The following is a 13,462-nucleotide window of genomic DNA, read 5'->3' as shown; positions in this document are numbered from 1 at the left end:
TAACTAATGTGTTTTGGAAAAAATATGTTTTCCCATGACAGTATCCCTTTAAAGGGGTTGTTCACCTTTAAGTTAAATATAAGTATGAAGTAGAGCTTAATTTTCCGAGACAATTTGCAATTTTTTTTCTTTTTTTATTATTTGCAGCTTTTGAGTTATCCAGCTTTTTTTTTTTATTTATTCAGCAGCTCTCCAGTTTGATATTTCAGCAATCTTGTTTTTAGGGTCCAAATGACCCTAGCAACCAGGTATTGATTGGAATAAGAAACTGGAATATGAATAGGAGAGGCCAGAATAGAAAGACGAGTAATAAAAAGTAGAAATAACAATACAATTGTAGCGTTACGTAACATTTACTTTTTAGATGGGGGGGTCTGTGATCTCCAAGTGAAAACGGGAAACAGTCAGAGGAAGAAGGCAAATAATTAAAACACTATAAAAAATAAATAATGAAGGCCAATTGAAAAGTTGCTTAGAATTAGCCATTCTAGAACATACTAAAAGTTGAACCATCCCTTTAACTCACATAATAGAGGATGAGCGGACAACCGCTACGACACCGACGTTGCTGTTGCTTACCTTGTTTTCCGTCACATCTGACTTGATGCCTGCGTTTTGCCGCAGCGCATCCACCGAAAACGCATGGAAATCATCCATGTAGTTATACCCTAAAACAGGAGGGTGATTTAGACATGCTGTTTGTTGACAGTGTCTTAAGATCTACTGATCACCAGCTAAAGGTCTACTGGTAGATCCCAATTTACCTTTTGGGCACCCTGCTTTAATTCATAATGGCTGCAGCTGGAATATCCTGCATTACATATGCACGAGGAACCCGAGCAGAAACAGCAAGACACAAATAAAGCTATTTACGGAAAACACCACTATCCCAGGGGAAGGGGGGTGGCTCGGACAGGCTGAATGATATCACACAAGCACTTTCAGGGTTAAACTCCAAATTATTTTTGCAGATGAAGCTGCTACTAAATAAGAAGATTCAGTCAGGTTTTGTATGCAAAATTGTAAGCAAAGGGGATCGCCGCACGTGATTGGCACTGCCCACCATATTGTTGTTCATTTCAGATTCTCCAAATAAAGTGGTTGAATAAAAGGAAATAGACTAGTAGCATTGCCTCGGTGTAGCACAGTGCCAAGGGTATCTATATACTGTGCGCTTGGCAGCTAAACAGGTACGACGGAAAATATCAATGGAAAGACTTGCCAGGTCGTTTATCAAGGAGGGGAAAAGAAGAATCATTGGCACAAGAGCAAGAGGAACACAGCCACCATCCATTAGGGAATTCATAGTAAAGCAAATTGATTTCACAGTCAAAGACAAAAGGCGTGCGAGGTGCAGAATAGCCAAGAGGGAGATCAATGGCACAACATCTGCAGGATGAACCGCCGGATACAAAGGGCTTTGTTTTGGGAGAAGCTGGAGCTGCTACACATCAACTACTTTAACTGGTCTGTGATGCTGAAACCACCAGCTAGGAAAACGGACAAGGATATAGGATCAGGCTCAAGTGTTTTGGGGATGGATATTAACCTGTCATTAGATGTCCACAAACCCTATCATTAAACCAGCCCATCTCTCGGCTACAACGTGACAGCTGCCTGGGACTCATCAGAATAATGGAAACACTCTGCATTAAAATAAGCAGAAACAATAGGAAAGTCGATGGAACAAACAAAGCAAAATGCAATGTATTATAAATCTTCTCCCAGTCAGGCATGTAACTCACATAGAAGGGTGGAATCCAACATATGCAGAAATATCTTAAAATGATGATTATGTCACCAAATGGGATGCCTTAGGGAACAGCATAGTCACTTTAAAACATTCCATGCACCTTCTGAACAATCATTGTGCCCACGTGATTAAGGTGTAAGGTTTCTCATGAACAAAAAACGGGAAGCGAGATGTGAGAATGCCCCGTGTGTTACATACAGCCTTACAGTGCACAGACAATAGGTAGTGGAATTGATATTCTGGGCCTGAACGTGCAGTCATGTATAGCTGGTGCACAAGGCAAACTTTTAATAAAAACCATAATAAACTACAGTGTGGATGTTGAGCATCTCCAAACATTGGTGGGATTTTAACCACCACGCAAGCCTGCACTCAAGTGAAATAAATAGAATATCCAATATAATGACTGATATGCATTATATATATATATATATAATTATTTTTAAGTTCAAAATCCACTCTACACTTTTCCACCTGCAGATCCATCTCTCAGAAATGGTACTATGATTAATGCTTAAGAAAAAAAATACCATTATAAAACACAGCTTCCGGATGTACTCTGTCATTCCCAAAAGGCGACTGCAAGATCCGATGTGCGTTGCTCGGCATCCCCTCCTTGCTAGCCTTCTAAACCGGAAGTTCGTTTTGGTGGCGGCAGTGTAACTTCTTCGGCATCATTTATTTCTGTAAAAGCAGGGAAGAGGTGAAGGAACGCACGCAGGGATTTAGGAGGGGTCTTCGTTCGTTTTTAGATTTATTGCGGACCAGTGTGCTGCTGCAGTCCGTCACTCACCTGCGTTTACAGAAATAAATGACACCAAAGTAGTTACACTGCCGGCAGCCAATACGAACTTCCGATTTAGAAGGCTGCCAAGGAGGAGCTGTCGAGCAACGCACATCGGATCTCACAGTCGCCTTTTGGGAATGACATCCGGAAGCTGTGTTTTATGATGGTATTTTTTTTTATTAAGCATTAATCATAGTACCATTTATGGATCTGCAGGTGGAAAAGGGTAGAGTGGATTTTGAACTTGAAAAAAATTAGTGTTACTGGTCCTTTGAGAAAGGTCCTAATGGAACAAAAAGTTGAACACCTGTACTATATATATGGTGCTTGGTACCGGCACTCAGCTCTCCTTTTATAGCATTAGCCGGGTGCTAACCGAAGGTAATACACAATGTCAACAATGAAAGCACTCACGGCAAAAGGCTGATTAAAGCAAATACAAAGTTTTACTGCATCACAGCAACTTGACGATGTTCTAAGTTGCTGTGATGCAGTAAAGCATTTTATTTGTTCATTCTTGACAGTGTGAGTGTGTGTGACTGCACATAGAGTGCTGGTCCTGGCTATTTGTATCGATACACAGACGTGTGTGTGTGTGTGTGTATGTGTGTGTGTGTACACATACTTATATGCTGGATTTTCTTTGTGTTTATCTTTGAAAGTATATGTGAACTTTGTGCAAATGATAAATATTGAAAATTTATAACAAAAACCGTGAAATGGCCCTTGGTATTTGTGGCCAGTTGGAAAAAATGAATATAGATAAAGGAAGGTGCATGTGTATATAGGAATATAGACATAATATAGAGTATACAGACAAAATAAACAGAATATAGACATAATATAGAGAATATAGATAAAGTGCATGTATATATAGAAATATAGACATAATATAGATAAAGTGCATGTGTATATAGGAATATAGATATGATATAGATAAAGTGCATGTGTATATAGGAATATAGATATGATATAGATAAAGTGCATGTGTATATAGGAATATAGATATGATATAGATAAAGTGCATGTGTATATAGGAATAGAGACATAATATAGATAAAGTGCATGTGTATATAGGAATATAGATATGATATAGATAAAGTGCATGTGTATATAGGAATAGAGATATAATATAGATAAAGTGCACGTTTATATAGGAATAGAGACATATTATACAGACAGTAATAAATACACAGACATGTACATTCTCACAGAAGGAGTCACACATGAAGGAATTCCACTACAAGAGAGACTTATCCGCCTGACAGACAGCTCCATTGGCCCCACACAGAAGACTATAGAGCTCCCAGGAAGCCTCCTCTCAAGCAGTTAGTAAAGGCCCGGAGACCATACAGCTGCCTCACCTGATACTTAGAACCCCAGCTACTGTTCCTATCCGCCTCGTGGAATTCCTTCTCCATATCCATCGCTGAGGTTGCGCCTCTCCGGGGTGTCAGACAATCTCCCACCTCCACCTCCGCCTCCCTCTGCCTGACACAACTGCACTCAGCAGGAAGCGCGCACTCCCACCTCCTTCCCCAGCCGGGAGCTAAGGCATCACGTCCGCTTCTTTCCGGGAACCAATGAACAAACAAGGCTCAGGGGAGGGGCAGAACCGGAAGCGGCAGCGTTCCCCAATCGAGTTGTCCTCGGCGCGTTTGTAGTCCCACAATGCACTGCGGTGAGCCAATGTTTAGTGATGTTTTCTGTGGCCTGTGACATGTAGCACTTTCTTGAGGGTTAGTGGGAATTGAGCTTGTGTATCCGTCAGTGATACGTTCCATCGTTTAGTGATTAGTTTTATTCACATAAAAAGCATTTACCATTCAGTCTGAAGCACTAATGACACATGAGGAATGTTCTGGGCACACAATAAGCTATACCCTCATACTGTACTGTCTAAGGGAAACAATATGGCACCTCCTTCCCATATGTATAAATACAAATATACAGAGAAGGAATGCTCTGGGCACACAATAAGCTATACCCTCATACTGTACTGTCTAAGGGAAACAATATGGCACCTCCTTCCCATACGTATAAATACAAATATACAGAGAAGGAATGTTCTGGGCACACAATAAGCTATACCCTCATACTGTACTGTCTAAGGGAAACAATATGGCACCTCCTCCATATGTATAAATACAAATATACAGAGAAGGAATGTTCTGGGCACACAATAAGCTATACCCTCATACTGTACTGTCTAAGGGAAACAATATGGCACCTTCCTCCATATGTATAAATACAAATATACAGAGAAGGAATGTTCTGGGCACACAATAAGCTATACCCTCATACTGTACTGTCTAAGGGAATCAATATGGCACCTCCTTCCCATATGTATAAATACAAATATACAGAGAAGGAATGTTCTGGGCACACAATAAGCTATACCCTCATACTGTACTGTCTAAGGGAAACATTATGGCAAATAAAAATATTCAGAGAAGGAATGAAAGACTTCTCCACTTCCTAGTTTCCTACAGAATTTCTTATCTGCCTTCAAGACTTTAAATATGCTCCCACATGTAATACTGCCCCCATCTTCCTACATACCAGTTCCAATCCTCAGTTTCTGTGTATGACCCCTCCACTCTATAGCTTTTCTACTGACCCCCTCAAGCTTCCCTTCATGGTTATTCCCCAAACCTCCTCTTCTATGAGGCTTCCCCACAAGAATTCTGCTCTCATTATTATCCCTTCTAAGACTTCTCCTCTCTGTGCCAAACCTTGTTTAATCCTGTGTATTCCATGGAAGGCTGGCAGGTGACTCTCAGTACTAAATATACATTTTGTGGCACTAATAACAGAAAACAATTGACCAAAAAAGTATTTTAATACAAATTTATTTCTAAGTTAATTTATGGTACAAAGATCAAATGCAATGGATAAGCCAAATCTATAGGGCTTGAATTGTACAGTGAACAATGTTAAAAAAATAAATATTTCTTTATTGTAGCTGAGCTTTGCTTTGTTTTCCAGCAGCTGTTGATGTCTTAGGGCCCAAGACTGGGCAGTAGTTTTGGCCCTGTGGCTGGAATGGGTACGATGAAGGCCATATTGTTGGACAGACCTGATGACGGGTAGGTCTTAGCCAGTCTTTATCATGGAGTAATGTTACATTTACAGCTTTCTCATTTTGACCACTTTCCATGGTGGTATCATCATTAATGTACGACTTGGTCCCTGGAAAGTCCAACTTTTACTTTAGTTTTTCTTTAGAATAATGCCTTCATCCATATATGTGTTACTCTGAACAGAAGTAATAACAGAGTATCTCAGATAACGAAGTCAATGGCCAAGTTGGTTTTTGTGCATCCTTCAGTTTTACATTAATTTTGGCCATTGTGTTGCTGGTTTCTTGGATCTTCAACTGGTATTCTGCCATTCTGTTCACAATTTCTGCCATCTTTGCCTCAGCTGTTCTAATCTTTTCCTCCGTCTCTCTCCTTTGGAGGTCAAGGAGCTTTATCCTCTTTTCCGTTTCAATCATCCTCTGATGTTGTGCCCATTGTCCCCAGCAACATATTATTACAGCAAATACAAACAGAAATATGACCATATAGAAGAATTTCTGGGCTGCATCTTGATAAGTAGAGTCTTCCGAATCAGAATCATCATCAAATTTTGTTTTGTGCTTCATTTTTCTCTCTGCATCATCAAAATAAAGATTATATTATTTCTCTAAACTTCATCTAATGAATACATTATATATATTATTATTATTATTACTAACATGTGTTTATAAAGCGCCAACATGACTATGGCAACCAGACAATATTTCATTACTACTGAAGGTGCCATTGTGACATCACATCCCATTCTTATAGTCTGTATTTTATCTTATATAGCAAAACTCTCTAATATTTCTTTTTAATCTTATGCTCACTATTCATTCTGTTCTGTTCTCTTGATAATCTTTTTTAACTTTACCAACTAATATTAATCCACCTAACACCGTTAAATACTTTATCAGGATTAAAATATGCTCTCTTTCAATGCCTCTAGGTTCTCTAATGATGTACATGTATATTATATTCTAAAATGAAGCCTGTAGCTCAAATACAAACATAGAAAACAGGTTTCCAGATAATGGATCCCCAAGCTTTTCACAACTCTGATCAGATTGTGTATTTTATACTCAGTATAACCTGCAGGCACCATTGTGACATCACATCAACATGGCAACCAGATACCATTTCATTAATATTTAAGTATCACATCACATTTCAAACCTCTATATAATTATTTATCTAATATTTTGCATTTTATCTAATATTGTTAAACTTTCAAATCTTTCATTTTAATCTTATGCTCGCTGTCCTTTCTGTTCTCTTGTTAATATCTTTTAACTATAGAACTAATATGGATCCATCTAACTCTCTTAAATCAGAATCAAAATATACTCTCCCTCAATGCCTCCAGATCTTTTAATGGTTAAAATCTACATTATATTCTAAAATGAAGCCTGTATCTCAAACACACACACACATATCCTAATATAATGATATATCTATCAGTATTCTTGGTTTGTACTGTACCTATAAGAACAAACTATCTAAGTTCTATCTTTAATATCACTATACAATTAATGTTATTCTCTTAAGATTGCAATAAATATACAGTATACAGTATAATTGACAATAAAAACGAATAAACGTAATTTACCTTAAATGTCTTTAAAATTGAATGTCTAGAATTTGTATAAATAAACTTTCTCTCAGATAAATGGTAGGGAGTTGCTTACACTTCGAAAGCTTTTCACAACTCTGATCTGATTGTGTCCGTTACACTGAGTATAAACTGATACATACATTATGACATCATATCGCTATGGCAACCTGAGTTTGTTTACGTTACACTCAGCATAAACTGCAGGTGTCATTATGACATCACATTACATCACAATGGCAACCTTTTTGCCAGTTTACTGGATATTGTTATTTACTTTTTGTTGTAGTTATAGTTGATCATTTGCCTAAGAGATTAATCCTTTATGTTTTATTTTTATGTCTTGCTCTCATGGTGCACAAGGTATATTTTTGCGGGGACCTTATCTGCGAAAAGCTTGCTATTAGCAGTCTCATCAGGCCAGGTTTATCAGATATAAACTGTATGGAGACCTTTATTCTTGTTATCTAGTAACAACCCTGGCCTTCATGTGCCTATAGGTGGCTTAATGCAGATTTAAGTCCATTTGCTCACCAGCGATGCTACCATAAAGAGAGAATGTAAAACTGTGCTTCATCCACACCGTGAGCTGTAAGATAAAGTCTGATCTCCCACAAAGCACTGTGCTGGGTCACATGATAGCACTAAGGGAGCCAGATAAGTTTAAATGCAATAATGTCAATGGCCTTATGGAGGTGCTGAATAGATACCTGAAACCATGGCCTTGTGTAATTACAGCGAACAGCCAGCAGATCGAGTTCACCAAAATGGAGTAATAGAAATAGTAAACATGATGACAGCTTATGCTGGAGACATGACACACACAATAAGCTATACCCTCATACTGTACTGTCTAAGGGAACCAATATGGCACCTCCTTCCCATATGTATAAATACAAATATACAGAGAAGGAATGTTCTGGGCACACAATAAGCTATACCCTCATACTGTACTGTCTAAGGGAACCAATATGGCACCTCCTTCCCATATGTATAAATACAAATATACAGAGAAGGAATGTTCTGGGCACACAATAAGCTATACCCACATACTGTACTGTCTAAGGGAACCAATATGGCACCTCCTTCCCATATGTGTAAATACAAATATACAGAGAAGGAATGTTCTGGGCACATAATACGCTATACCCTTATACTGTACTGTCTAAGGGAATCAATATGGCACCTCCTCCTATATATATATAAATACAAATATACAGAGAATGAATGTTTTGGGCACACAATAAGCTATACCCTCATACTGTACTGTCTAAGGGAATCAATATGGCACCTCCCTCCCATATGTATAAATACAAATATACAGAGAAGGAATGTTCTGGGCACACAATAAGCTATACCCTTATACTGTACTGTCTAAGGGAATCAATATGGCACCTCCTTCTCATATGTATAAATACAAATATACAGAGAAGGAATGCTCTGGGCACACAATAAGCTATACCCTCATACTGTACTGTCTAAGGGAACCAATATGGCACCTCCTTCCCATATGTATAAATACAAATATACAGAGAAGGAATGTTCTGGGCACACAATAAGCTATACCCTCATACTGTACTGTTTAAGGGAAACATTATGGCAAATACAAATATTCAGAGAAGGGATGAAAGAAAAGTCCTACAAGACTTCTCCACTTCCTAGTTTCCTATAGAATTTCTGATCTCCCTTCAAAACTTTAAATATGCTCCCAAATTTAATACTGCCCCCATCTTGCTACATACCTGTTCCTATCCTCAGTTTCTGTGTATGACCCCTCCACTCTATAGCTTTTCTACTGACCCCCTCAAGCTTCCCTTCATGGTTATACATTTTGTGGCACTAATAACAGAAAACAATTCACCAGAAATGAATTTTTATACAAATTTATTTCTAAATTAATTTATGGTACAAAGATCAATTGCAATGGATAAGCCAAATCTATAGGGCTTGTATTGTACAGTGAGCAATGTTAAAAAAATAAATATTTATTTATTGTAGCTGAGCTTTGCTTTGTTTTCCAGCAGCTGTTGATGTCTTAGGGCCCAAGACTGGGCAGTAGTTTTGGCCCTGTGGCTGGAATGGGTACGATGAAGGCCATATTGTTGGACAGACCTGATGACGGGTAGGTCTTAGCCAGTCTTTATCATGGAGTCATGTTACATTTACAGCTTTCTCATTTTGACCACTTTCCATGGTGGTATCATCATTAATGTACGACTTGGTCCCTGGAAAGTCCAACTTTTACTTTAGTTTTTCTTTAGAATAATGCCTTCATCCATATATGTGTTACTCGGAACAGAAGTAATAACAGAGAATCTCAGATAACGAAGTCAATGGCCAAGTTGGTTTTTGGGGAGCCTTCAGTTTTACATTAATTTTGGCCATTGTGTTGCTGGTTTCTTGGATCTTCAACTGGTATTCTGCCATTCTGTTCACAATTTCTGCCATCTTTGCCTCAGCTGTTCTAATCTTTTCCTCCGTCTCTCTCCTTTGGAGGTCAAGGAGCTTTATCCTCTTTTCCGTTTCAATCATCCTCTGATGTTGTGCCCATTGTCCCCAGCAAGATATTATTACAGCAAATACAAACAGAAATATGACCATATAGAAGAATTTCTGGGCTGCATCTTGATAGGTAGAGTCTTCCGAATCAGAATCATCATCAAATTTTGTTTTGTGCTTCATTTTTCTCTCTGCATCATCAAAATAAAGATTATATTATTTCTCTAAACTTCATCTAATGAATACATTTTATATATATTATTATTATTATTATTATTACTAACATGTGTTTATAAAGCGCCAACATGACTATGGCAACCAGACAATATTTCATTACTACTGAAGGTGCCATTGTGACATCACATCCCATTCTTATAGTCTGTATTTTATCTTATATAGCAAAACTCTCTAATATTTCTTTTTAATCTTATGCTCACTATTCATTCTGTTCTGTTCTCTTGATAATCTTTTTTAACTTTACCAACTAATATTAATCCACCTAACACCGTTAAATACTTTATCAGGATTAAAATATGCTCTCTTTCAATGCCTCTAGGTTCTCTAATGATGTACATGTATATTATATTCTAAAATGAAGCCTGTAGCTCAAATACAAACATAGAAAACAGGTTTCCAGATAATGGATCCCCAAGCTTTTCACAACTCTGATCAGATTGTGTATTTTATACTCAGTATAACCTGCAGGTACCATTGTGACATCACATCAACATGGCAACCAGATACCATTTCATTAATATTTAAGTATCACATCACATTTCAAACCTCTATATAATTATTTATCTAATATTTTGCATTTTATCTAATATTGTTAAACTTTCAAATCTTTCATTTTAATCTTATGCTCGCTGTCCTTTCTGTTCTCTTGTTAATATCTTTTAACTATAGAACTAATATGGATCCATCTAACTCTTAAATCAGAATCAAAATATACTCTCCCTCAATGCCTCCAGATCTTTTAATGGTTAAAATCTACATTATATTCTAAAATGAAGCCTGTATCTCAAACACACACACACATATCCTAATATAATGATATATCTATCAGTATTCTTGGTTTGTACTGTACCTATAAGAACAAACTATCTAAGTTCTATCTTTAATATCACTATACAATTAATGTTATTCTCTTAAGACTGCAATAAATATACTGTATATATATAATTGACAATAAAAACGAATCAACGTAATTTACCTTAAATGTCTTTAAAATTGAATGTCGAGAATTTGTAGAAATAAAGTTTCTCTCAGATAAATGGTAGGGAGTTGCTTACACTTCGAAAGCTTTTCACAACTCTGATCTGATTGTGTCCGTTACACTTAGTATAAACTGATACATACATTATGACATCACATCGCTATGGAAACCTGATTATGTTTACATTACACTCATTATGACATCACATTACATCACAATGGCAACCTTTTTGCCAGTTTACTGGATATTGTTATTTACTTTTTGTTGTAGTTATAGTTGATCATTTGCCTAAGAGATTAATCCTTTATGTTTTATTTTTATGTCTTGCTCTCATGGTGCACAAGGTATATTTTTGCGGGTACCTTATGTGCGAAAAGCTTGCTATTAGCAGTCTCATCAGGCCAGGTTTATCAGATATAAACTGTATGGAGACCTTTATTCTTGTTATCTAGTAACAACCCTGGCCTTCATGTGCCTATAGGTGGCTTAATGCAGATTTAAGTCCATTTGCTCACCAGCGATGCTACCATAAAGAGAGAATGTAAAACTGTGCTTCATCCACACCGTGAGCTGTAAGATAAAGTCTGATCTCCCACAAAGCACTGTGCTGGGTCGAGGCCCGGACTGGCAATCTGTGGGTTCTGGCAAATGCCAGAGGGGCTGCTATAAGGTGCCATAGAAAGTCAGTATTTAGTGGGCTGGTGGGGGCTGTTTGGGCCTCTATGTACCTGAAATGCCAGGGCCTAATTTAATTCTCAGTCCGGACCTGGCTGGGTCACATGATAGAACTAAGGTAGCCAGATAAGTTTAAATGCAATAATGTAAATGGCCTTATGGAGGTGCTGAATAGATACCTGAAACCATGGCCTTGTGTAATTACAGCGAACAGCCAGCAGATCGAGTTCACCAAAATGGAGTAATAGAAATAGTAAACATGATGACAGCTTATGCTGGAGACACGACACACACAATAAGCTAAACCCTCATACTGTACTGTCTAAGGGAACCAATATGGCACCTCCTTCCCATATGTATAAATACAAATATACAGAGAAGGAATGTTCTGGGCACACAATAAGCTATACCCTCATACTGTACTGTCTAAGGGAAACAATATGGCACCTCCTTCCCATATGTATAAATACAAATATACAGAGAAGGAATGCTCTGGGCACACAATAAGCTATACCCTCATACTGTACTGTCTAAGGGAATCAATATGGCACCTCCTTCCCATATGTATAAATACAAATATACAGAGAAGGAATGTTCTGGGCACACAATAAGCTATACCCTCATACTGTACTGTCTAAGGGAAACAATATGGATCCTCCTTCCCATATGTATAAATACAAATATACAGAGAAGGAATGTTCTGGGCACACAATAAGCTATACCCTCATACTGTACTAAAGGAAACAATATGGCAGCTCTTTTCTATATGTATAAATATAGATCATACTTGCAATAGGGACACTTATTGTAGTGGTGCAAGTGGATAGGGCCTCCTGAGTAGCTTGTGCTCGTTATAGAGACTCCCTCATTAGGAAGAAGGGAGAAAGTGAGAAAAATGAGAAATAAACCCAGAGAGTAGAAGGTAGTATTTAATGAACAGTTTAGGCAACAGTGATAAAGATGTGGAATGTGCAGAGTAAAGGAATAAACAGTGGTGTTGGGAGTGAGCATGGGAAGAGGAGCACATGGAGTCATAGTACAGGTATAGGATCCCTTATCCGGAAACCCGATATCCAGAAAGCTCCGAATTACGGAATGGCTGTCTCCCATAGACTCCATTTTATCCAAATAATCCAAATTTTTAAAAATGATTTCCTTTTTCTCTGTAATAATAAAACAGTAGCTTGTACTTGATCCAAACTAAGATATAATTAATCCTTATAGGAAGCAAAAGCAGCCTGTTGGCTTTATTTAACATTTAAATGAATTTCTAGTAGACTGAAGGCATGAAGATCCAAATTACTGAAAGATCCGTTATCCGGAAAACCCCAGGTCCCGAGCATTCTGGATAACAGGTCCCATACCTGTAATGGGCAGGAAATGTTCAATAAAATAAAGATAGAAGGTAATGTTCTGGTTAAAGAGACATCACACAGTGTTATCCCCCTTAAAGAAGTGTAACCCTTTCACTGCAGTTTTACCGTTTGTAATGCTGATTTCAGGCACAGCACTGTTACGTTTGCAGCTCAGCCTTCGCTAACGGGTGGAAGAAGGGTTGGAAGCCGCTGAACTGTAACTCTCATTATTTTAGTACTGAGTGACTGGGTGCGAGTGAGGGTTAATTGGACAGTGCAAATGTATTTTCTCAGTACAACAGTAGATGGAGCAGAAATAGAGAATAAGGGGCAAATTCAGTAACCTCCAGAAATTCGCCAGCAACGACTTCGCTCACATCGCAACACTTCGCCAGGCGTAGATTTGCCAGAACAACACTAATTCACTAAAATCCGAAGTTGCGTCCAGGGTGTCGAACACTGACGAAGTTGTGCTAGCGTTACTGCGGCAAAAGAAGCAA

At 38.0% G+C, this 13,462-nt stretch overlaps 1 protein-coding gene and 1 long non-coding RNA gene across 2 annotated transcripts in view; one reads left to right on the top strand and one right to left on the bottom strand.

Annotated features, from left to right (window-relative positions):
- ptpn1.S (protein tyrosine phosphatase non-receptor type 1 S homeolog) overlaps window positions 1–4,109 on the bottom strand; it is a 40,951-nt gene extending 36,842 nt beyond the window's left edge. Inside the window, exon 1 of the mRNA XM_018238168.2 lies at window positions 3,905–4,109. Within this exon, the coding sequence (XP_018093657.1) occupies window positions 3,905–3,967 (63 nt within the window). The 5' untranslated portion in view covers window positions 3,968–4,109. The remainder of the gene's footprint in view (window positions 1–3,904) is intronic.
- Window positions 4,102–6,229, top strand: LOC121398763. The gene is made up of 3 exons (XR_005964514.1): window positions 4,102–4,221; window positions 5,532–5,629; window positions 6,004–6,229. It is a non-coding gene; the product is annotated as an uncharacterized LOC121398763 (long non-coding RNA).
- Window positions 6,230–13,462: the final 7,233 nt, after the last annotated feature.

Source organism: Xenopus laevis, chromosome 9_10S (genome assembly GCF_017654675.1).
Source record: "Xenopus laevis strain J_2021 chromosome 9_10S, Xenopus_laevis_v10.1, whole genome shotgun sequence".
NCBI classification, from domain to species: domain Eukaryota; kingdom Metazoa; phylum Chordata; class Amphibia; order Anura; family Pipidae; genus Xenopus; species Xenopus laevis.
The sequence above is the reverse complement of the archived record's forward strand: the minus strand, read 5'-3'. Positions and strand labels throughout refer to the sequence as shown.